Below are 24,708 nucleotides of genomic sequence, written 5' to 3'. Positions count from 1 at the left end.
GCATGAGTTGGATTCTTATTCTTTTCAACAACATATAGCAGTTCAGCTTCATTAAGAAGTCTTTAGTTCGAAAGTTTAATTCTCTGTGGTCTCTGAAATCTTATTTCTGATCGTTTTATACTCATAGTGGCAAGAGAGAGAGAAAAATATTGCTAAGAAATGAATTTCCCCATATCCTTTTTATGAAGTCTCCAGGAACCCTGCCTCATTTAGTCAACATATGCTCAGTTTTAGATGAAGCGCAATTGATCTCTAAGGCACATGCCCCACAATCTAGAGAGGGCTCTAAACCTTCAATGTAATCAGCTGCCACTTCCACAGTTGCCCGATAAGTACAGCTAACTTCCACATGAAGACTCTGGATATCAGTAAAGAGCCACAAGGAGACATTTGAAGGCGATCGATCTTAATAAATCTATACTTCCTACATTCTAGTTGAATGTAACCAGAAATGTTACAAATAGGACATAGGAGATACAAAAACAGGGTATCTAATTGTTTTACATTTCAAATACAGACTTTGGAAGTTGTCCCAAAAATATCTCAGAAGATAAATGAAGCACAAAAATGCTGAACATTTATGATATCCCTTTAACACTCTTCCCAAAATGACCAGCCAAGAGAGCACCAATATAAACATTACCAGCTTGATTATCTTCCGCTGCCAATTCCCTGTTCCTATAATTGCTTTTCAGGTTTTTTTGTTGTTGTTGTTGTTGTTTTGTTTTTTGTTTTTTTGGTGTTAAAAATCTCTCTGGGAGAAGATTGTGCTGATGACAACTCAATCACTCAATTTTCTGCTCCCCAGCAGCATCTGTCCCGTGTCCAGGAGGAATGAGAAAACACATTCCTAGCATACTCACCACACAGCAATAGTCATGGAAGACTCTGCTCTAACTTCAGTCAAGGGAATCTTCTCTAAATGATTTACTCCCTAAATAACATCATCATAGCAGCTGAAATCTAGCAAAAGGGCAAACCAATATAACCCACCTCCACACCATAAAATCCGGCCTCTATTTTGTGTGGGAAGCCATAGTTTATGCTCTTTCGGCTTTTATCATGAATAGAAATTGCTTATAATATTTTTCAGAATTCTAGGTGGGGTATTTCATTATGAAACTCTGATAAAAACCAGTGACTGTAATATTTTTAATAGAAGAGATTTACTAGTATTTCTGTCTGCCTTTTCACAACTTACTCTTTCTCCACTTCTTTCTTCCCTCCTCACTTAAAACTTAAAATATGGGTCTAAAGACTATTCCCTAAAATTTTGTTTTTTGATGCTTTCTCTGTTGCAGGTGGTAGAATGGCCAATCATCATTTCAATTGTTTGGAGTTCTGAATAAATTTTCTCCCTTTTGGTTAGAAATTTTTTTTGATAGTTCAGTTGGTTTTAATGTTCATCTCCATTTCTTTGAAAATACAATACTTCTTTCAAAAATTCTTTCCATGACATTATTCTTAGAAAAAAGTTGAGAGGTACTCGCATCCAGTACAATAGGTATTAAGCATTTGCTTGCTCTATTTGAAGATACTTTGCAGAACTGAGCACATAATTCAATATCATTCAAATATGAATGATATTGATGCCTATACATTTTTTATTGCAGCAGTTCCTCCTTAAAGATTTAGAAATACCACTCTACTGTTTTTAAGTATTTATTATGAAATCAGCAACATATAAAGCTTGTCTAACTTTTGACTCAAAGTCTTCCTTTTGAAATTTTAAAATTTAAACAAGAAAGTTACAGTGCTGGCCTGCTTATTAATTTTTTACACCCAACAGTAAGATTCGTGATTTTTATGTCACTTCAATCATATCCAAGATTTATAAAATTTCCCCCATTATACCTTTCACTGTTAGCTTTGGTTCTTTCCCTTTAGAGATGCCTATTGTTTTCAAATCGTGGCATTATGTTTTTCCTGCACATCCATTGCAGACTCTCACAATTATTGTTGCTTCTATTCAGGGGGAGGTTAGATAACATACAGGTCAATTTTCACATTTGCTATAAAACTAAAAGCATACAGCTTTCTGTCATGTGGCCACAGGTCCAGGCCAGGTGTGAGTGGAGGAACAGGTATTTGCACAGATGGATCTGGGATTGGATAATAGGCCAGATGAGGATCAAAGCTCCCAACCTACCTCTTTTCTAGACATTCTAATGAAAGACAAACTGGCCACACTCTCTTAGGGAAGGGAAAGATAGATAGAGGCAGTAACCTGTATTCTGTCTTTCTGATGTATTTGCACCCAGAGAGAACCACGGAGTCGTGGGCAGTAGCATAAGGAGAATCATAGTCCAAGAGGAGCAGCAAGTGAGAAAAAGTTCCCTGTAGATTGTTAAATGCAGAGAGTTATATCACAGATGAATAAAAAATACTAGGGGCCTGGTGCATGAAAATTTGTGCACTCAGGGTGAGGGTGTCCCCCCCCAGTCCAGCCTGTGCCCTCTCTCAGTCCAGGAGCCCTTGGGGGATGTCCACCTGCGGCCTCAGCCTGCTCCCTGGGGGATTGGGCCTCAGCTGGCAGTCAGACATCCCTCTGGCAGTGTTGGAGCCCTCAGGGTATGTCTACCTGTTGGCTTGGACCATTAGTTGGGCATCTTAGTGATGTCACAGAAGTGGGAGAGGCTCTTGCCACTGCCTCTGTGCTGGTCATCCATGAACTAGCTTCTGGCTGAGCAGTGCTCCCCTCTGTGAAAGTGCACTGACCACCAGGAGGCAGCTCCTGCGTTGAGTGTCTGTCCCCCGGTGGTCAGTGTGCATCATAGCAACTGGTTATTGTTCCACCTTTAGGGTCAATTTGCATATCACCTTTGTATTATATAGGATAGATGTATCCGTGGTGAGCAGGCAGGAAACAATTTTGTTCTTTATGCTCCTGCTAATTATGACATGAATATAATAAAGATAGGAGCTTAGAAGGTTGTGCATACCAGCAAAAATCAGCATCAAATTCCTTCATCCTTCATAGAACTGGCTTTACCCTGCTTGTCTCTAAGAAGTTAACGATGTTAATCTTTTAATTGGATGTTGTTGGCATTCAAACAGCTCACTTGCCTGTCTCCCTGCTGTTCTCTAAAAATGCTCTTGGCAAAGGGAATGTGACAGACAGTCCTCCTTCCTCACAGTGCCAACAACCCCATTTGCAACATTTAAAATGGCCCACTTCAGTGAGTAAAATCCACTGACTCTTCACACACCAGCAAATGGCCAAATAGATTTGTTGAAAAACGATGTGGATTCCTGCTTTGAACATATTCAGGTAGTGGCTAAACAGATGTAAAGGGACAAAGAAAACCTTTGATAAGATGAGGAAAATGGGTGTTTTATAGAATGCAAAGACTGAATTGTATTTAGGCCTTAAAGTCCTATATGCTTTTAAAAAAAATAAATTTTATTGATTTTTTACGGAGAAGAACAGAGATGGAGAGAGAGAGTTAGAAACATTGATGAGAGAGAGAGAAACATTGATGAGCTGCCTCCTGCACATCCCCTACTGGGGATGTGCCTGCAACCAAGGTACATGCCTTTGACTGGAATTGAACCTGGGACCCTTGAATCCACAGGCCGACGCTCTATCCACTGAGCCAAACTGGTTAGGGCAGTCCTATATGCTTTTATCATTTTGCTCCCAAAGTTACAATGCAACACGTAATGCCAAGTGCACTCACCTGGAATACCCAAGCCATAGCCTGTGGTGAAGTTGGCTATAAACCCCCGCTTTGTCAGTGCATCGTTAGTGATGAAAAACACCGTCATCCTGTTAGTGGTTGAAAACACATCCTTCACTGGGCCAGGCCCTGCGTACACAGCTGCTCCAAAGGAAAACAAGAGAATCTGTGAGATGATCTGTTGGGTCTAGAAAGAAATATACCCATTTTCTCAGTTCCATGCAATGGGTACATTCTTCTACATTCCCGACACTGCTTATTGGAAGCCAACTTCTCTAATGATCTTTTCCAATATTACTTGAGGTTTCTGCGGCTCTATAATTTAATGACGAATTACTCATAACATTCTCTGGCTGATAGGCACCACTACTAATCAAGATCATGTTATCCCAGAAATATGATTATTTGGATGCTTCTAAAACCGTTATGAAACAGTGCAGAATATAGTCTCCCTTAATAATTCCGTCCAAACTTATTTGTCTTTTTTTTGTAAGTTGAATCATTTACCTGATCTGAAGGATGGATTAATGAGAAACAGGTTATATAAACCTAAATGGTAGTTTTCAATAACCCCTGTGATTTGGGGGTTGCATAAACAATGAAATACTCTACTAAATATTAAAGGCTTAAGCAAATTAAAAATACATTCATATGATCAAATAATTTATATTCTGGATCCCTGAAAGCAAGTCTGTTTCAAAAGAACTGTTTGCCTACAAATGTGAAAACTAGGATTCTGAGATCCTTTAGGAATTATCACTTTTCAATGATTTTTATACATATAAGTGGTGAAGTTTTAAAAATATATATATATATATATTTTATTGATTTTTTTTTTATAGATGGGAAGGGAGAGGGATAGAAAGCTAGAAACATCAATGAGAGAGAAACATCGATCAGTTGCCTCTTGCTCACCTCCTACTGGGATGTGCCTGCAACCAAGGTACAGACCCTAGACCAGAATCGAACCTGGGGCCCTTCAGTCTGCAGGCTGACACTCTATCCACTGAGACAAACCAGTTAGGGCTGAAGTTTTTATTAGGACAATGTGACAAAATGTTTTTTATAAACTGTACATAAGAAAGTCGCTTGTGAAGTTCCTCAGTTCTTCCCAGCACTGACCTGGCCCCACTGCTTATTTCATTGATTATTTGTCTTGTGTGTGGCTCTCAAAAGCCTTTCACAGCAAACAAGCTCTCAATCTAGAACTTTGTGGGATTTTGCTGAAGAAACCCAAGTGATGGGTGCTAGATTAATATAACTAGGGAACCCTCGGCAACAATCTGCCCCTTCATTACTGTGGAAAGTGCCCTCTGTAGTCTTCATTCATTGGTCACATTTTCATGTGCTTGCAACCTGATTGCATTGGGCCAGATTTTACAGAAAATGGTTTAAATGAGTGCAAAGCACAGTTATAAAACACTTTTACTTTCAAAGTGTGCTGTTCATGCATTTCAGTTGACCTATTATACATTTTTATACTTTAATATATGACTTAGCTAGAGATACATCTTCCTTAAAAATTGGTAGTAGTTCAATGTCAATGATCATATTTGACAGATTTTATAATCTAGGCACAATAATTTCTTTTAGGATAGTACATTTTCCCCATGTTTATTTAAAATTACTGATTGTGGGGGAAAATCAACTTTGGTCAAATTTTTAGAAACTTATTAGAAGCAGCTAGTAAATTAGAGACAAAGACAATTAAAACAATAATGAATGCAATTTGTTTTGTTAGTTTGGTATATAATAAAATTTGATTTAGTAGTTATATCTGGGCACCTGATGTGCACACAATGCATAGAAAAGTGCATAGCAGGTGTCCTTAGCTCTTACTCTCCAAGGTGTAATGCTTATTGTAGGGAATTAACACTTGCTAGTAGGAACTAAAAGCATGATTTCATTTATTGGGAAATGCTCTCTCCATCAGCCCAGCGTTTTGAGCCATACAATTGTCACAATATTTATACTACAGACTTACCTAAGAGCAAGGACTCATTTCCTCCACCATCTCTGATTTCAACTACATCCACAATATTTTCTAAGTCAAATTCTTGAAAATGAAGTTGTATGTTCTTTCCCTTTTGTGCATTTAAATTCCAAACACCTTAAGAGTAATAAATAATAACACTTAGCATAGAACATGCTTTTTAAAATTTTACTTAAAAGCTTAACTCCCTTGAGAATTTCAAAACACTTTCTAATATATATATTATATATATATATATATATATATATATATATATATATATATATATATATTTAAACTATTTTATGAAAACCAATACTCCAAATTGTTGTTTTTTCTGTGTATATGAGGAAATATATTGGTCTAGAGATGAGTATTTATAGTAAAGTTTCAGTAAAATTTAAAGTGATTTACTGAAACTGAATTTGTTTTATTTTGTATAAAATGGCATACTTTACTCAACGCTTGAAAATAGTATTTTGCTCCTGCAATTTACATTTAATAAACATCAACAATATTAATATTCTAGTTTCATTATCTTATTTCTCCTAATTCATTTTACAGGAAAACGGGTGATTAAAATGCAATTTGTAGGACAAGGAAACTTTGGTATTTCTTTAAGTGATTTTGCCATTATTTAAACATGTCGTTTACTGGTAGCTCATTTTGAAAAACAAAACAAAACAAAACAAAATAAAAGAACATTGCCAGCCTTAGAATCAAGAAACACTCCTTGTTCTTTATTGATTTCTTAAACAACTTATTCTTTAGATTCCGTTCTAGGTCCTTTCCTCATGCCTTTTTGTGTTCTTTTTCACTCATAAAGAAGATCATTTCATCAACGTAGTAATGACTTTCAGGTTTATTTTCTGCGCTTTTCTTATGAAGTAGATAAACTATTGTGCATGACTGTATGCACTAGTATCTCAAACTCATACATGTAATAAATAGAATATGAAATTATTTCCTCCTTAAGCTCATTTCCCTTATCCTTTCTATCTCAGTAAATGGCACCACTAATTATTCATTCACAGTTGTCTACACCACAAACCTCTGCATCTTTCTTGACCTCCTCTCTCCTACCACAGCCAACCAATCACCCAGGCCAGCCGGTGCTATCTCCCCAATCCCTCGGTTTCATTTACTCCCAAGTCCCCAGTGCCACGCTCTGAGTGTAAGCCACTCGTTTTTCTTTACCTAATTGGTGATGCTGATGGCTCTTTTCCCTTGACGTCTATCTCTGATCCTACAAGCAAGATGGGTTCATCTAAAATGCAAGCTTGATTTGACCACAATTTTCATGTGAACCATTGGAAGCCTCCACAGTATTCTCAGAAGGAAATCCAAACTGCTTAACACGATGCAAGATTCCTTCCCTCCTCAATTTCATTGTTTACTACTCCTTAATTTTGCTTGAAGATTCAAGGAAAAAAAAAATCTTGTCTCCTAACCTCTGAACTTCCCATCCATTACGTACCTTTCATGTCTCTCCAGAGCATCCTGCCTTTATCCTTATTATAACAGTACCCTGGGTATTTTGTAATCCCTGACAATTTATCTGAAGCTTCCTCTAGGGTGAATTATGTTTGTTTCTTCTTTACTTACTTCAGTGCCTAACAAATAAAGTGCTCAGTATATGTTTGTTGAATAAATCAATACACTTACTAGATTTCTCCAAATTGTTCTTTCAGTATTCTGCTAGTTTTCAGATTTTTCAGAGCATTACTTTGTACAAGTGATATGTTTAAAAGATGTCTCCAGTGTGGAGATGATAATCTCTGGTTCCCCAAACAAGTCACATTAAATTAATGGCTGTTTTTGTTTTTTTAAATCAGATATCTCCCTAAAATAGTGACTCTATTATTCTATGAAAGTGATATTTAACTCTGGATCATTTGAAGCAAGAAAAGTTGACATTTTCTAACAGCACGTTTTTCACTGTCATGGGGCCATTTCTTTCACTGGTAGAAGTCTCTGATTAGATCCATGGTGCTAACCAGGTGTGGCCATGGGAAAAAACATGTCTTTCTCCCACCAAAGTGGAATCTTTGTAGGAGGAGCTGGGAACTGCATCTTTAAGACAATCTCTACTCAGCTCCAATGAACTTCTCCATTTAGAAGTAATGATCTACCAATAGAATTTGTGCAGTTTCAGCTACCATCTTCTCACTAGACTTAGATTTCTTTTTAGTAATTATTATTATTATTATTATTATTTTATTGGGGATCTAATCACATTACTCTAGCTGCTTATTGATTCTAGGCTATATTTGCAAAAGGTGAGGATGTTACAACTGACTCTGCTTTTTATACTTTTCACTGACTTTATTCTATGGAATTTCAACCTTGTTATGTACACCACAGGCATCATATGTACAATCAAAGAGAGTGACTAAGAGAGTGGTGTCTGGCCTGGTTGTAATGGTTCAGGTGGCTGGGCATTGTCCCAGGTACTGGGGGGTGGCCAATTCAATTCTCATTCAAGGGCACATGCCCAGGTTATGGGTTCCACCCAAACCCTGGTGGGGGTTGTGCAGGAGGCAGCCATTGATGTTGTAGTCTCACATGTATGTTTCTCTCTCTCACTCACTCTCTAAATAAATAAAATATTCTTTTTCTTTTTAAAGAGAGAGTAGTACCTGGAGTAAGCCTGGCTTTTTCACTTACTGACTTGATTCCCATTTTAATTTGAGAATTATAATAGTAATTAGAGGCCTGCTGCATGAAAATTCATGCACTGGGGGTGGGGCTACTCAGCTCAGCCTGCCTCTCTCACAGTCCTGGAGCCCTCAAGGAAGGGAGGTGACCCAACAATCAGGGGAAAGCGATGGCCCCATCACAGCTGTTGCCACTGCTGGCAGCACAAGCCTCGGCTGGCCCTGGTTACCTGAGCCTTGGTTGGCCCTGGGTGGCTGAGCAGCTGCTATCTGAGGCTTGTCTGAGCCTAGGGCATCAGTTGAGCAGCACCATCTGAGGCTTGCCTGCACGTTGAGCAGGCCCTAGGCAGCTGGGGAGCTGAGGGTGGGTCCGACTTCACCATGTGCTTGCAATACCCCCAGTGGGTCTGAAAGGACTGGGGGACTCCAGTGGGGCTGGGGACTAGGCACTGCCATCTTATGGCTATGGGTGTCACCATCTTTGTGATGGCATAATGGTTAATTTGTATATCCCTTCTTTATTAGATAAGATAGCAGTTGCTTGAAAGAATTGTGAGAAGCGACTGAAAAATTATATTAAGCACTAATACAGCACCTGAAATAATTGCTTAAACTAGCAATTTATTATTGTTATTCTTATTGTTAACATTATATTAAGCAATCTCATAAATGTAGGTGTATCCAGATGTAACAACTTTTTAATCTACTTTGCTGCCTCAAGGGGACACTTTGATAAATACAATCGGTTCCCATGGCCTGGAAAAGAGATGACTCACAGAAAGCCTGATTAGGATAGTCGTCTGGGAAGTTCATGGAAGTAAACGTTGTATTTGGCTCCCACAGTTCAAAAGGTCCTCCACAGTCCGCTGGAAAGGAAAATGATGAAAAGTCACTAGTAACGTAATGCTAATTTCAGGAAGGTAATACTATTTGCTAGAAAATTTCCAACTACATTTCTTGGTTTTGACAGATACATTTTAGAGTATGTGAATGGGGAAATCTTGTAACTTCAGTAAAGGAAAAACACAGGCAAACAGGTCTCTTTCAGGAAGAATGTCATAAAACCTTAAATATTCCACCGTTCTTTGTGGAGAGCATAATAGTGTGCAGCATTTTCCAGAATTATTTGGGCAAGAAAATAGTTTTGCTGAAGGTATTTTATAAACAGACTGCATGAGAAAGGTATCAGCCCTCTGTAGTAAAGAAGAAAATGATCATAATGAAACAAATATTTTATCTGCCACCCTCTTATGAGAAGGCTAGTAAATCAGTAATCTTGCCATTTTTATTTTTTCTACTTTTTTGGGGGGTGGGAGGGTGGGGGTGCAGAGGGGAAGCCTCACTATCATGTTTATTGAAGCATTTGACTGTCAGAAAAGGGAGATAAACTGAAACTCCACTTGCTTAATAATTGCCATAAAGTGGTCTGTTACCAAGCACTGTCCAGGAGACAGGTTAGGGCTGGGCTTAATGCAAATTTATTAGCAAATGAGAGTACAGGTTTCCATTTAAAAGTATGATGCTTTAAGTAGGTAGATTACATTTATAATTCTTCGCATACTTATATTGTCATCTTCTTGCTTATTAGAGGAAAATTCTCATGTAAAAATTCATAAACTACAGTTAGTATCCCAATTCTTATTTTTATTATCATGTTACATTTATGATCAAAAGAATAAGAGTAACCTAACTTGAAAAATATGGAAAACTAAGATAAGCATGTATTTTTCCTATCCTTAAAGTAGGCTCTCCCCTGGAATTATTTACTCCCAATAAAATAGCAATCAGATTATAGGAGGGACGATTAAACATCTCTACTCCTATGGCAATGCCTCAGTCATTCCCTCTTCTTTCATACATCTTTTATATGTCATCTGTCTTATTTACGCAGATCCTTGGAAAGTCATGTGCATCTTCCAAATATGTCTGTAATAAGCCTCTTAGATTTGGGTTTCTGATGTACCTGATGGGACAGAGAGGCAGTGGCTGTGGCTTGAGAGTAGCATCATTGCCAAACTATCGAAGCATAGTAACCTCCATCTTGTATAAAAAAACAAACAAGCTGCTGTTTGAATTCTCTGCTATTGTTAGATAGTCCCTACTCCTATAAACTCTGTCACTTCGAGACAGTCTGTTATTCTGTAAAATGACTTTGGCTTTTTAGTTCAAATAATAGAAAAAGATAAACTTAACTATCTGACCTCGCAAGCTAGCCATCTAATGTAATGGATGAATACTGATAATAATTCCAAGTACTATCTCAGTATGTGTTCAAGGTTACAAACTAGCTGTAACAATATCCTGCACAGAGGACTTTGTGAAATGCAAACAAAGAAGCTCAAAAGGTATAAATATGAGACACTTCCTCTATGCGGGGACTCAGAGATTTGGAGGAGACACCTCCTTCTGGGCCGTACACAATAAATGACTCCTAATTAGTTGGCTCATTAAGTCGTCTTGTATCTTATTCGATGATTTACAATACAACACTATCTTGTTCTGCAGGGTGGCAGGCCCTGGTCTATCTTCCATACCCTCCTGGCCCAGGCTTATCTGAACCCAGATGAGCTTAGTAAGAATAATAAAACCTCTTACAAAAACTTAACTTTTGCAAAATGTTTCCATAAACATTGTCTCACTTAGGGAAAGAATATGGGTATTTGGGAAGATGTGTTAGAGCTGGTGGATTAAAATTGTCTCTCACACTTGTGTGGCTCAGTGGTTGAATGTTGACCTAGGGCACATGCCCTGGTTGCGGACTCAATCCCCCAGTGTGGGGTGTGCAGAAGGCAGCCAATCAATGATTCTCTCTCATCATTGATGTTTCTATGTCTCTCTCCCTCTCCTTTCCTCCCTGATATCAATAAAAATATATTTAAAAAAATAAAATTTTTTCTCTGAGTTAGTTATTTTTCTGTTTGAGGCTTGGCTTTCTTATATATAAAATAGATATATATTAGAGATTTTCAAGGTTGTTTTAAAAATCAGACATAATTTGTGACAATTGCCTACATATTACCGGGAATCTTCAGTATTGCTTTTCAATGCATACTTGTAAATTAGGGAACTACTATTTCTATTTTAAATGGATGGCTTGAGCTTTTGAGGTATTTAATTGCTTGTTAACACTGTGTACATTCACTTAGTGTCAAAGTCAAAACTTCAACTCAGTTAATCACAGGTTCATCCCACAGCAGGTTCCTATCTCCTATTGGGTTGATTAAACTCTGAATCATTTTGACCATCTGGTCTGAGCCATGGGCAGAGTTTAGACTGAGCCTTAATAAGTGGCGCTTGATCTGTATATGACATATTCTTGATGGGTATAGGCAGAGAACTAGGGAAGAAGAAAACATAAATAAAAGCATAAACAACTAAGGTCAATCATGACTAGATCAGAAGGGAGGAAAGCCCTGTACACAGGACACTGAAGAAGGCATTGGAGACATAGAAAGAGTGATGATAATGGGAATAAGGACATATTCTTCCCCTGGAAAGGGTGAGAGAGGGGTTGAGAAACTCATATGCTCCCACAGCGGCATTCCTGTCCTTGATTTTGTGAATAATTGTTTTGCAAAGATTTCTGTAGAAGAATCTACTACAACCTCTTAACTCCCATTCACTTAATTTTAATGAATCTAAGTGCCATGAATTTCCTTCAATTCTCAATGAAACTCAGGGAGAAGAGAGTGTAACTGCAGAGACAAAAACAAACAAACAACAAAAAACACTGCAGAGTTAAGACTGGAGAAAACCAGTTCCACCTACTTCACAAGTTCAGCCATGGCCAGTGTGGCCATGGGATTTTTGTTTTATTTTGTTTGTTGTTTTTGATGATCATTCTCATTCTCTCTTCAGGGAATAGGAAAATTTCAGAATCAGCTACTCCTACTGGTTGACATTTTAGAGAATGTATTGAATTTTCACATAACTAAACCCTTAAAAGTACATTATATATCAATGAGTTGGTAGCACTTAAATAAACATACAACCAGAACCCAAATCTTGTCCAGTGTAGCTGTTAAGCTGTCAAGGCAGGCAATTTAGATAGCATTTCTCCACTGAACAGAAGTCTTGGAAAATTCATTCCTTTAAAATACTTAAGAAGTACTCTTTGAAATGCATTTCAAATATATCAAATAACTAACCAGTGGGATACATCTCTGATCCTTAACTTGATAACAAGTTTCAATTACCCTGAATACAAATAACTGTAAGGACTTGACAAAAGCACTTTCAGCCATTCTACATCGGACACCATTTATTTTAATGGGGTGTTGCTGTAGTGGAAATGTAGCTGGTGCTTCTTAGTAGAGGAGCCAAAGAGTCATGAAATGTGATTCAGGATATCACAGTCGTGCTGTGTTATTAGATAAACCATCTCCATCCAGAGAAAGAGTTAAATAGCCAGTCTGGTACAAGAACTCAATTCAACTACACTTGTTAAACTCTTCCATTTTTTTTCTTTCTTTGAGCTGTTCTTTTGATTAATTTCTTACTATGTCAATAGGGGGGCCTCTGACATGTATGAGATATGTGTCCATGTAGAGACATTTATTATCAGGTGAAAAGGTGGAGAGTCCAACTTTCATTTAAGATAAGAAGGTTCAACTTGAAAATGTCTGGCAAAAGAAACATCATTATCATAGTAATACACAGTCATACAGTATTGCAGAAAACATTTTGAAAGTTAAAGTTGCAAAATAAAATCTCTCATCCAAATCTGTGCTTGGTTTATGACAATAAATATTTCTATGAACAGGTTCTAGGGCCCAGCCATAAAGGTAATATTTGTAGTCAATCTATGACAATAAAGTTCAATTGTCATTTCTTATGGTTTACATTGTACTTGTAATAGCAACTCAGCCAATGATAGCTCTAGTAAGTAGGTAATTTGGTTTAAAAGTAAAAAGATAAAAAAAATTAAAGTAGCCCAAAACACACTTATATCAAAGTATATGAGTAAACTTAACATGCGTTTGCTAGGGGTTTGAATAGCGAGTCACACTAATAATAAAAAAGGCAAGCAGTTCTGCTAAACTACAAGGGAGGCCCCGGCTGGCAGCCGGCAGCAGCTAGGGATCCTACTTGTGCATGAATTTTGTGAACTGGGCCTCTAGCCAATTATAACAGAGGTAGGAGCTACTGATTCATTTCTACATGAAGAACTAAAATTGGATTATTTAGCTCTAAGTATAATGTCATGCCTATAAAACTTTACAAGTAAATTTTTGTTTTGTCTTTGGAAATAGAAAATGGCTTAAGAGTGCCCAAGTAGAGCAAAACCTGTAGAAATAAAGGGTGATGATTAAAATAGCTAAATCCACAGTCTTTGTTTTTTTTCTCCCTCCCCCCTTCCTTAATTACTGTTTATAGTCACAGAAACAAGTCAGGGGATTAAAATGTGGATTTCTTTTTGCATATACCTATCCTATTTAGTAGGGTTTTGTCATGAATCATCCCAATTGGGCTGCAAATTAGAGTGATATTTGTGCAATAACACGTTTACTTTTTAAAGTGTTTTCCATACAATACCCACATTTAAGTGATTTGTGCCAGTGTCACAGGTCAAGGATCGATCATAGAGTGATTGAAGTCATAAAATGGAAGAATTCCTGCAATTATGAAAATGGAACTTACATGTCCCCAAAGTAGAAATACAGGAGGAAACTGATTTTTTCTACTCAGTTACTTGTCTGGGATTGCTTTTTTATTTAAATGCACAATAAGAGCTAAAGAAAGGCTATTACCCAGTCAGCCAAGGTTTCTTTTTCTTTATGCTCAAGCAAATCAGTGATCTGGAACCAGGAAAGCTCTGCTCAAATCAGAATTTCACCGCACCAATGGCAAATGGCATTACGATGAAATTGTTCAGAATGCATTTGACGGTAATTAACATTTTCTGCTGTGCTAAATATTGGCCTGCAGTGAAGCATTTGGAACCTGAAGTATTCTCTGGGAAAATTCCGAAGTTTTTATGTTAAAACCAGATGGGTTATTCTACCCTTATCGTTTCCCTATTGTTAAAATACGCAGGGATATCTTAGCTCTTTGACATGGAGGTATTTTCTTTCTCTCTTTTGACTAGAATAGATCTGAGGAGAGTATGGCTTGTATGAGGTTTTAAAATGGGGACTAATATTTAACATTTTATTTATGTACATAATATTATGTACAAAAATGATCTCAAATTTCCTATTTTAGGTAGTGAGATTTGTTACTTTTAAAATATCAAGCCTATGGCTATGTTGCTTACACTTAAAATTGTTTTCTTCTTGATGACTTTCTGATGAATAGAAGAAAATGCTGCCAGAAAGGATTACAAAGGAAATCCATTGTTTTAAATGATTATAATATCAAAATAGCAAGATATTGCTAATACTTGGTATCCATAAGAATTATTTAGCAAACCAGCAGTGATTTTAATAATTATAATTTGTTTATTTGTTTTTGCGTGAAAATGTTTTAGTTGAGTGTGGGGCACCTACACAAAATAAAGCAAGACAATACTTTTTGAATAATACCCCAAAGCCCAAATGATTGTGTTTACGTTGATATTTTCTTTACTCCTATCCCCATTGTCAAGAATTTCACTTCTGCCCAGCCAGTGTTGCTCAGTGGTTGGGTGTCAACCCATGTACCAGGATGTCATGGTTCAGTTCCTGGGTTGGGGCTCAATCTCCAGCAGGGGGGTGTGCAGGAGGCAGCTGATCCATGATTTTTTCTCATCATTGATGTTTCTAACTCTTTCTCCCTCTCCTTTCCTATCTAAAATCAATAAAATATATTAACAACATAGAATTTCATTTCTTGCTACAAGTTTATGGCCAATATTATTAAATGAGGATGCATGGTACTTTCCTGCTTTGGCTTCACTTTTTGAGTGTCTTTCTGTGTCTTATTTAATGCTTCTCTAAAGCCTTCTCCAGTCACACTCTCTCTTCCACAGTCCTCTATCACTTACATCTCTCATCTATTAATTTTAAGGGCACATAATTATATACTGCTTTTAATTTTTATTTAGATTAATTATATATTTATTTTTCCATGTATGAATGGTTATTGTTACATCTCACATTTCTTACATGGTACTTTGTGCATAGTAAATATTTATAAAATTTGAACGAGTGTTTGAACTGTTAAGGAATTTATGTATAACCTGTACATGCAACTAAACATGTTAATACACAAGATGGTAACTATAAATTGGCCTTCTGGTGGTATATAAGTGCACTTTCTATATGGTCTCAGGAGATTAGTATGACTATGTAAATACTAGCCTCATCTTAACAGCAGCTCATTTGTAATGTATGCTCCAGTAGCAGTCATTTAACTTTTGAGTTGTTAACACCACTCATCTAAAAAGTCTATTATTTTTAACTTTAAGATTGGAAAGGAGGAAAACATATGGTTTTGGAATTAAACCAAAATTGAACAGTTTCGCCAAATCACTTTGCTGATGTGAGCATGGGAAGCGTTTCAAGTGTTCTTGGAAGGAAATGGGAGTTGGCACAAGTGCTGGTTGTGAGCTCAGCTCCATGACAGAACAGAAACATCCATAAGGTTTGACACAAGCAAAGCTGCGGAGCGGGAGCTCCAACCACCAAACTCCAAACACAAAAGGAAAGTTTTGCATTAAAACTACAATGCAGTTTGGCCTACATGGTCCAAGGTTACAGGTTCGATTCCAGTCAGGGCACAGGCCTGAGTTGCAGGCTTGATCACCAGTGTTTATTTTGATATTTTTATAATAGGGGTGTGTGTAGGAGGCAGCTGATCGATGATGTTTTTCTGTCATCAAAGTTTCTATCTCTTCATCCCTCTCTTTCTTAAAAAAAAAAATCAATAAAAACATATTAAAAAGATAAAACAAAAAACCACTGGATGTTCCCAAGAAAGCCTCTTATAAAAAAACAACCAACCAAAAAAACATATAAAAAACTACAATGCAGTGAAAACATCCCAATTAAGGGAAAATGGGTGCTTGATTTCACCTACTATTATTATTGTTGTTGTTGTTGTTGTTGTTGTTGTTGTTGTTATTATTATTATTTCCCTCTCAAATACCATAGTCAGAAAGTGATTTGAAGTCATGGTCTCCTTTGACACGGATAAGATGGTGTCCTTTTGCCGCTATATTGTGTTTCCAGTTTGTCTTAAGAGTAAAGATACATGTAGGCTCCATTTTATTCTTTTGATTTAAAAGATCCCAGGGCATCGGAAAGCCTGGTCACTGCTCAACTGCACGTTAGTGACTTCGCGGAGGGAGCACAGGGCAAGGCTTTCCAGCCACCATTTCTGTGGTCGAGGTCTGTATAGTGAGTTCAGGCCCACTCACTGCAATTAAATCATCCTAGAAACGGGCTTGGTGGGTTTCAGACTAAGTCAAACTTCTTTTAAGGATTTTACTGCTTTAGAAGAGTATAAAAATCTTAAAGCTTCTTCCCAAAAGACTATAGGCCATGCCACAATAGAGTGTTGTCTTGTATTTTAGTGAAAACAGACTGGGAATTAGTATCTTCATTGTTATTTTCTTTTTTAAAGTCTCAAAATTATCATAAAGGTGATGCATAACAATGTACTGACATAACAACATAATTATTTTAATTATGGTTTTATGTATATCATATGTACAATTTTGCTGGCTTCCACTTGACTTATATTTTAGTCTTAGATCTCCAGTGAAAATATACTAGGCCAAGATTTAAAAAAAAAAAAAGTCAAAGAAAGATCTTCCTGAAAATATGAATGACTTAATTAGGGAAAATACACATTAAAGTTACTTACTAGGAAGTTCTGGTGGAGGAGTTGGAACCAAAGTGGGCTCTGGATAAAGACTGGCATTGCAAATCCCATCTGTGAGGCTAATGTCATCCAATGCGATATCACTCAGGTGCACATTTTTAAAAGCATTAAAAGACACCTGTAATTCAGAGAGGCATAGGAAAGGATTCCAATCTGCTATTCTCTGACTTGATGCTTCTTATGGCCCAATATTTTCCGTAGAACCAATACTGCTATCTCCAAATATCCAAGAACAGGTTACTGCATGGGGAAACGTTGGTGGATCATATTTCTCAAGGTTTATGTTCTGTAACCAACTCCCTCACTCTGTGTTCATCCTAGTCTATATTTTCAATAGCATCTTTCCTTCTGAGTTAGGCAATATTGCCAGTTTCTGTCTCTCTCTCTCTCTCTCTCTCTCTCTCTCTCTCTCTCTCTCTCTCTCCCTCTCCCTCTCTCTCGAAGCTGTCCTTCCTACTTGATTGTACTCTGTACTATATATACAATGTCCGACAGGGGGAAGCAAACTTCTAGATTCTTCCCCCAACAATATTATATATCCAAGTAGCTGTCTGCCTTCTCAGAGCATATAAGTCCTGCAGGAAGATACGCTGATTTGATCATTGACATTGGGAAGAGGGGGACAGGAGAAAATATGAGTACAATTTGATCATTTAGGGTCAGCTGATACTGGTTGTAGTTTACCTTAAAAAGGTGTGAGATACTGTGTGAAGGTGATGCCCAAAGGAAACAGAACTAGACTGGAGAGAAATGTCCATATGAAATAAATAAATATAAATGATTATCTGTTTTATACTAATTGTTTTGCAAGGTACATACTTTACACTTTATCTTATTTTATTTTCCCAACATTATTATGCAGTCATCTATCCACTCATTCGTTCATTCATTCTACCTACTTCATGGCAGGTGCTATTCCAAATCAAGATGATTTTGTCCTTTTCATGTTTGGGCAAGCTGAATTTCAAAGACACGTACGTGATTTGTTCAAGGTGTCACAACAAAGTGCCGAGACTGAGGTGATAGTATTTATAAAATTTCACGCTGTCACCCTGTCTAAGGAGCTACCTTTGAAAAAGTGGCTCCAGTTTTATTACTTTGAAAACACATTCAGTGCATTGGAGCCAGAATTTGCCACTGCAGTACTTACATCAGTGCTTCTGCTAGTTTCTGTGTTCTCTTGAAATTCCATTTCCTTTACCCTTCCTTAAGTTATCATAAAGCCACCAAAGATGGAGAGGGGAAAAAAGGACTTCTTAGAATGGAAGGATATAACCCCCCACCCGCCAAAAAAAAAAATACTGGCGAGGGTCATTGATTATTGCCCACTTTATACAAAGTCACAGGAGAAAATGGAAGGCTTTCAAGGACAACCTCAATCCAAAAATACATCTTCCAAAAGTTACACTCTCTTGTCTGAAGTTGCCCAATTAAAACATTGTTAATTTGGCCAAACTATTAGCCTATATCACCCCATATTTTAATTGCAAAGTGCCCTTAGGAAGAGAACACATTAAACTGTTATCTGAAAAATTAACTCACCCTAATGTGAAATAAATGATTGGAGACTTCTCAATGACACAGCTCATAGAGTTTGTTTTTAAAGGAAATGCAGATTAAGTCACACTGAGGCAGGGTGGATTGAAGCTGACAGGTGTGGATATGCTGATAGGAAAGGACATTTCCCAGAAAAATGCAATGGCTGATATGGGTGGTATTTGTAAAAAGTTGGAAGTCTAATTAGGCAGGGTCATAAGAGGACACAGTAAGCTTGTGCTAGGATACTGATGAAAAAAGCTGAACTATCCTACAAAGTTTCCATGGATTGAATGGCTCTTTATAAGCAGTACTATCCTGAAGCAAATTGTTCCTCAATGAGTGGTTTTTAATAAGTCAATGAATAAGTAAAAACAGAGGCACTCAAAGATTAAAAATAGAAGGTAGATTAGGAAAGGAAAGTGACTTTGCTACGTTTAGAAAATAAAGTTTTTCATCACACCACCATAGACCATGATTACATCACCATTTTTAGAATACAAGTACGTGATTTTAAAACAGAAAATAGTTTGCTGACCTTAAATTCCACGGTTTCATTTATTGTTACTTGTCCATAATTCCAATTATTTCCATAATTTCCTTCCTTTTGGAAAACGGTCTTCTCCATGTTTTGGTCATTGCTGATATTAATGCTTAATTTGTAGACATTTTCACCATACATGTGATACCTAGTTTGGAAACAGTAAAAATGATTGGATTCCTACAACGTTAGCATAAAGGCATTTATGGGTTCTTCTAAATCCTTAATTGTCTTTGGAAATACCCCCTTTTCCCTTGTGAGGGAGTTGACGGAGAAGGGGTGAGGAGTCCCAACATCTTACTTCTTTATCAATTGGAAAAGTTATGGTGAATTCATCAAAATTTGGGATAGCATCTTAGAGAAATATGAGCCTGGTAACATGAGAAAGGCAACGCTACTAATTAAATAACACGGTATTGAGCATGGGCCTACAACATACCAGAAGCTAAGGCAGACTGGTTCCACAGTGGGGTTCAAAGGGAGGCTTAAAAGTCCTACTCTTTCTTGTTTCCATCCTCGTCCAGTTGGGGTGGAAATGTAAAATCCTGTAAAACCAACAAAAACAGTTTTTCTCCACTTAAATATTAGTATTTTCATTACATGAGATATCCATAAGCAGAAGAGGACAATTTTAAAGTGAAAATCTGAGAAAATATATTCAGGGAGAGCATAAAGGACATTAGACTGGCATAACAAATAGTTATTTAGGAGAGTCACTTCTCAACTCTGGACCTTCTTTATAAAACAAGAGCCTTGTACTGGAGCATTACCAAGAATATATCAAAGTCTGACTTATTGATCGGCTTGATGTGATTGTTTCATCATATTATCATGTCCAGATACCTCTTTATCTCCCATTTATTAGATGTTTTAATTATTTTATTCCTTAGCGACTGTCAGTCTTTGAGAGCATTTAAATATACCAGTGGAATAACTCTTAATACATGCAAGCATTTACAGTTTTGAAGACAAAGTCAAGAGTTTCAAAGACTATCGAGACTGTACTGTATTTCTCTAAAAAAGCAATTATCTAATTTCATAATGGTTTCATCTTCCATATTCCTTTGAATGATAACTGATCAGATCACAGAGAAGCAGATAGCATGCTAATTGACATAAAAGCTTTCTAAATAGCTCAGGTTACTGAAAAAAAAAGTGCTCTCAGATCTGAAATTTATTATTCCAACCAATGGTTTTAATCATATGGAGTGTGGAAAGAGTTTTTTTTTGGGTGAGACTAACTTGGAACATTTTTTTAGGGGAATTTATTTATTTATTTATTTATTTTATTTATTTATTTTTAAATATATTTTATTGATTTTGTACAGAGAGGAAGGGAGAGAGATAGAGAGTTAGAAACATCGATGAGAGAGAGTCATCGATCAGCTGCCTCTTTCACACCCCCCACTGGGGATGTGCCCACAACCAAGGTACATGCCCTTGACCGGAATCAAACTCAGGACCCTTCAAGTCTCCAAGCCAACGCTCTATCCATAGAGCCAAACCGGTCTCGGCACATTTTTTAAGGGGAATTTAAATAGTTTAATTCTTAGTTTGCAGTTCAGACATTATGACAAAATAAGAATCATATCACAAAATATAAAACAAATATAAGATAAATCTAATTTTATTGAAATGTAAACCTACATAATAAAAGGCCAATATGCAAATTGACCAAATGGTGGAATGACTGGTCCCTATGATGTGCACTGACCATCAGAGGGCAGATACTCATGCGTGGTGAGCAACAGTGCTAAGGATGTCTGACTGCTGGCTGCGGCCTGGGGAGCAGGCTTAAGCCTACAGTCGGACACCCCATGGAGGCTCCCAGACTGTAAATGGGCATAGGCCTGGATGAAGGACCTTGCTGAGTTCACGAATTTCATGCACCAGGCCTCTAGTTTTTTGTAAATTGCTAAAATTTAGTGTTTATTTGAAATCAAGCATCTTCTCTCTCGTGCTTTCCAACATAATTTTTATAGGCAATATGGTATATAAAATTGACATTTATTTATAACACACATAAAAAGGACAAAGCATGAATAAAAATGCTAGTAGAACTACCAATACATATATCAGAGTATATTTAGAACAGTGGGACATATAATTATTTTATCAAGATGTAATTCTGGGCAAATATATTAATAAATATAATAATACAGTTGTATTCTTTGGGTTTAGATTACAAAATGTAAAAGAATGCATATCTAACATTTTAACACATTAAATAATTATGTTATTAATAAATATAAGTTATTAGCACATTACTTATATTTCATACAATGCTGTAATATTTCTTGAGTACTCATTTACATCCATAGTCAGTGCTTAATAATTTAACTTATTAACAAAAGTAGTATAGATACAGAGGAGATATTCAAGAATTCACTCTCCAAATGCACGTGCCAAGCATTTTTTATTTTATTTTTAAAACATAATAATCATTTTAATGTTCATAACATGCCTCTAAAGTCAGGGTCTATTGCCATCAGCCCCCCTGTCCCGATGAGGGAGCTGAGAAGAGAAGACAGATAACTTGCTGAAATGGCAGAGCTGAGACTTAAGCCTCACTAAGACTTCAGGGTCTCTATGGTAATGATCTTTCCTACCACACTATGTGAACCCCCCAGCACCAGAAACAACTCTGATTTCACCGAAGAAGGCCAACCAAGTCTGTCTTCTTTAGTGACCTCTACACTTCGGAAATTTTCACTTTGCTAACCTCATCTCCTTTAATTGTTCTGAACAAATGGGCTACTTCTGAGCATCTGGAGAGGCTGCCCAGCGTCTCCATCAATCCCCTTTGCTTCTGAGAGGTGCAGAGGCACGCTGAGCCTTTAGGGCAGAGATTTAGGAGCTGGGGCTCCACCAGGAGGGAATGTTTCACAAAAACTCCAAAAGGAAAGGGGCTTCGAAGTGCTTCCCCAAAGCAAGGTCAATTTCAGAGGTTATCTGTTCCATTCAGACTTCCCTGTCATCTGAAGTGTAGGCAGAGAACAAAAAAACCCTGCAAGGATAAGGGGAACACACAGCAGGAGAGACTGAATGCTCTTTCACTTCAGAGGTAGGTGTTTTGACATAAAAAAGCAGGTTGGAAGAAAAATGCCCCAGTGGGGTGGGGTGGGGAGGAAAGGACTGGTAGATTAGAAAGTCGCTGGTTTGAGCGTTGGAGAAGACCTATTAAGCCCTCTCATCCACTCTCATTACAGGGCTGCCTCTGCTGGGCTCTGAACCGCTCCGACCGGTCTCCCTTCAAATACCTCCCGCTACACGACTTTCTCCCGAGACTTCACTTCTGACCCGACTGTTTCAAACCTCCACCTGACACCCGACCTGCTTCGCTTTGGTCAGTTTCATCTTGTGTCTTCGGTTGTTTCATCTGTGGGCAAGCCGCGCCATGTCTCTCCTGTAATATATACTTCCAGCCCTCACATACCGGTGGCATTATTTTATCTCTTATTCTGATGACATAAAAGTAGAGAAATGATAATTTGAACATCAAAGGTTTCAACTACATAAGAGGCGCCTGTCACTGTGAATTGCTATAAATGCTTTCTGCACTTCCCTCTAACTACTCCTGCTCAAGTGGGGGAGAGACTATTTTTATTATAGGAAAGGGGAAAAGTGGTCCAATTATTTGACTGTTTTAGGTCAGTCTTCTTTAGAGAGTCGCGGTGATTATCGCTTCAGAGTTAGTCTTCAGCTGTGTAGATGGCAAATGCATCCACAGAGAATCGGGCCCCGAGAAATAACGTATTCAGAGAAGATTAATTAAGACTGTGAATGTCATCATTTTTAACATTAAACATGTTTGGTTTATGAGGATTGCCCATCTATGCAGAGTCCATATTGTTTTGTTCATAGGTCCACACTGGATCCTGTTAACTTTCGGATTTTGTACAGAAGCTGACCTTCTCACCACATCTGTTCCCACTGATCTGACAATTCCATGTTTTCCTCTCGGGCTCAGACAGTCACCTTCCACTAGTCTCTCTGACATCATTCTTTTTTTTTTCCTTTTAATATATTTTATTGATTTTTTACAGAGAGGAAGTGAGAGGGATAGAGAGCTAGAAACATCCATCAGCTGCCTCCTGCACACCCACTGCTGGGGATGTGCCTGCAACCAAAGTATATGCCCTTGACTGGAATCGAACCTGGGACTCTTCAGTCCACAGGCCAATGCTCTGTCCACTGCAACAAAAAGTTTCAGCCATGATCACCCTATTTTAATTTGAAATATAGCACCTTTACACCTCCCTTCTCCCTTGCTCTTACCAAACTGTATGTTGTCCTGGAGTACTCATTCACATTTAATGTACCCCCAAAATGTAATCAGATGTCATGCATATGCCTTATTTTCTCATTTTTTTTGTTAGAATCTGTTCCATGACAGCAGAAAAGCTGGTTTATTTTGTTCACAGATATATTGTGAGAGCCTGAATAGGGCCTGGGGCTCAACAGATTCTTCTTGAATAAAGGAGTAGAAGAACTTGAATGGAGCTTTTAGTGTTGAGCATGGAAATAGATGAAAAGTAATTACTTTCTATTAAGAAATATGTTGATCAAGTTGAAGTAGTGTGATGTACCATATTGTGTTATTCTAGAAATGCCATTGTTTAAATAATATGGAGTAGTCAGGTATATTTCTATCCTTAAAGAAAATGAATTTTTTAGTGTCCTCTTACTAGATGTAATTCACATTTGACATTAAATCAGCCATTTACTTTTCAGGTTATAAAAAGGAGAATATTGATCTTTGAAAAAGAAGTGGGCATTGATAATCAATTATAATGCACACATGCTCAGGTTCTTTTTATGTTATAAGCAATTTCACTTAGTCAATAACTCACTCCTTCAGAAGTGATTTATTGAGTCAAAGTTGTACATTCATTTATATATTCAAAAATTATTATATATATATATATATATATTAATTAGATCCAGGTACTGAAAATGTACTAATAATTAAAAGATTAAAAAAAGACAATATTCTTGCTCATGAAAAGAACACTGTATTGAAAAGAAACAAATAAGAAAACAAATATAATGCCATGTAATAATTAAAAAAAAAGGTGCTTATAATACTTAACAGAAAGGAGGGTTTTAACTTGGAGGTTCTGGACAGACTCCTTTTTTTAAATGTATTTTTATTGATTTCAGAGAGGAAAGGAGAGGGATAGAGAGATAGAAACATCAATGATGAGAGGGAGTCTATTGTCTGCCTCCTGCACATCCCTACTGGGATGGATTGAGCCTGCAACCCTAGCGTGTACCCTTGGCTGGAATGGAATCTGGGACCCCTCAATCTGTAGGCTGATGCTCTATCCACAAAGCCAAACCAGCCAGGGCTGGACTGATTTCTTAAAAGTAGTGATACATAATCTGTGTCCTTGATTCCTAGAATAATGCATGATTGGAGGAATATTTTTATACTTTTTAATTGAATCATACTCTAATCAGTAACCTACACACAAATGATATTATAGGATGGATTTTTGTCTAAGAAAACTATCT

The 24,708-nt window shown here is 37.2% G+C and overlaps 1 protein-coding gene across 1 annotated transcript in view; it reads right to left on the bottom strand.

Moving 5' to 3' along the window:
- TMPRSS15 (transmembrane serine protease 15) overlaps positions 1-24,708 on the bottom strand; it is a 110,246-nt gene that overhangs the window by 34,162 nt on the left and 51,376 nt on the right. The window contains exons 12-17 of the mRNA XM_036447555.2: positions 19,631-19,736; positions 19,189-19,339; positions 17,097-17,232; positions 9,086-9,175; positions 5,665-5,790; positions 3,681-3,821 (exon numbers count right to left, since the gene is read on the bottom strand). Coding sequence (XP_036303448.1) covers positions 3,681-3,821; positions 5,665-5,790; positions 9,086-9,175; positions 17,097-17,232; positions 19,189-19,339; positions 19,631-19,736 — 750 coding nt within the window. The remainder of the gene's footprint in view (positions 1-3,680; positions 3,822-5,664; positions 5,791-9,085; positions 9,176-17,096; positions 17,233-19,188; positions 19,340-19,630; positions 19,737-24,708) is intronic.

This window comes from Pipistrellus kuhlii, unplaced genomic scaffold (genome assembly GCF_014108245.1).
Source record: "Pipistrellus kuhlii isolate mPipKuh1 unplaced genomic scaffold, mPipKuh1.p scaffold_m20_p_2, whole genome shotgun sequence".
Taxonomy (NCBI): domain Eukaryota; kingdom Metazoa; phylum Chordata; class Mammalia; order Chiroptera; family Vespertilionidae; genus Pipistrellus; species Pipistrellus kuhlii.
Note: the sequence above shows the minus strand (reverse complement) of the source record. Positions and strands in the feature narration are given on the sequence as shown.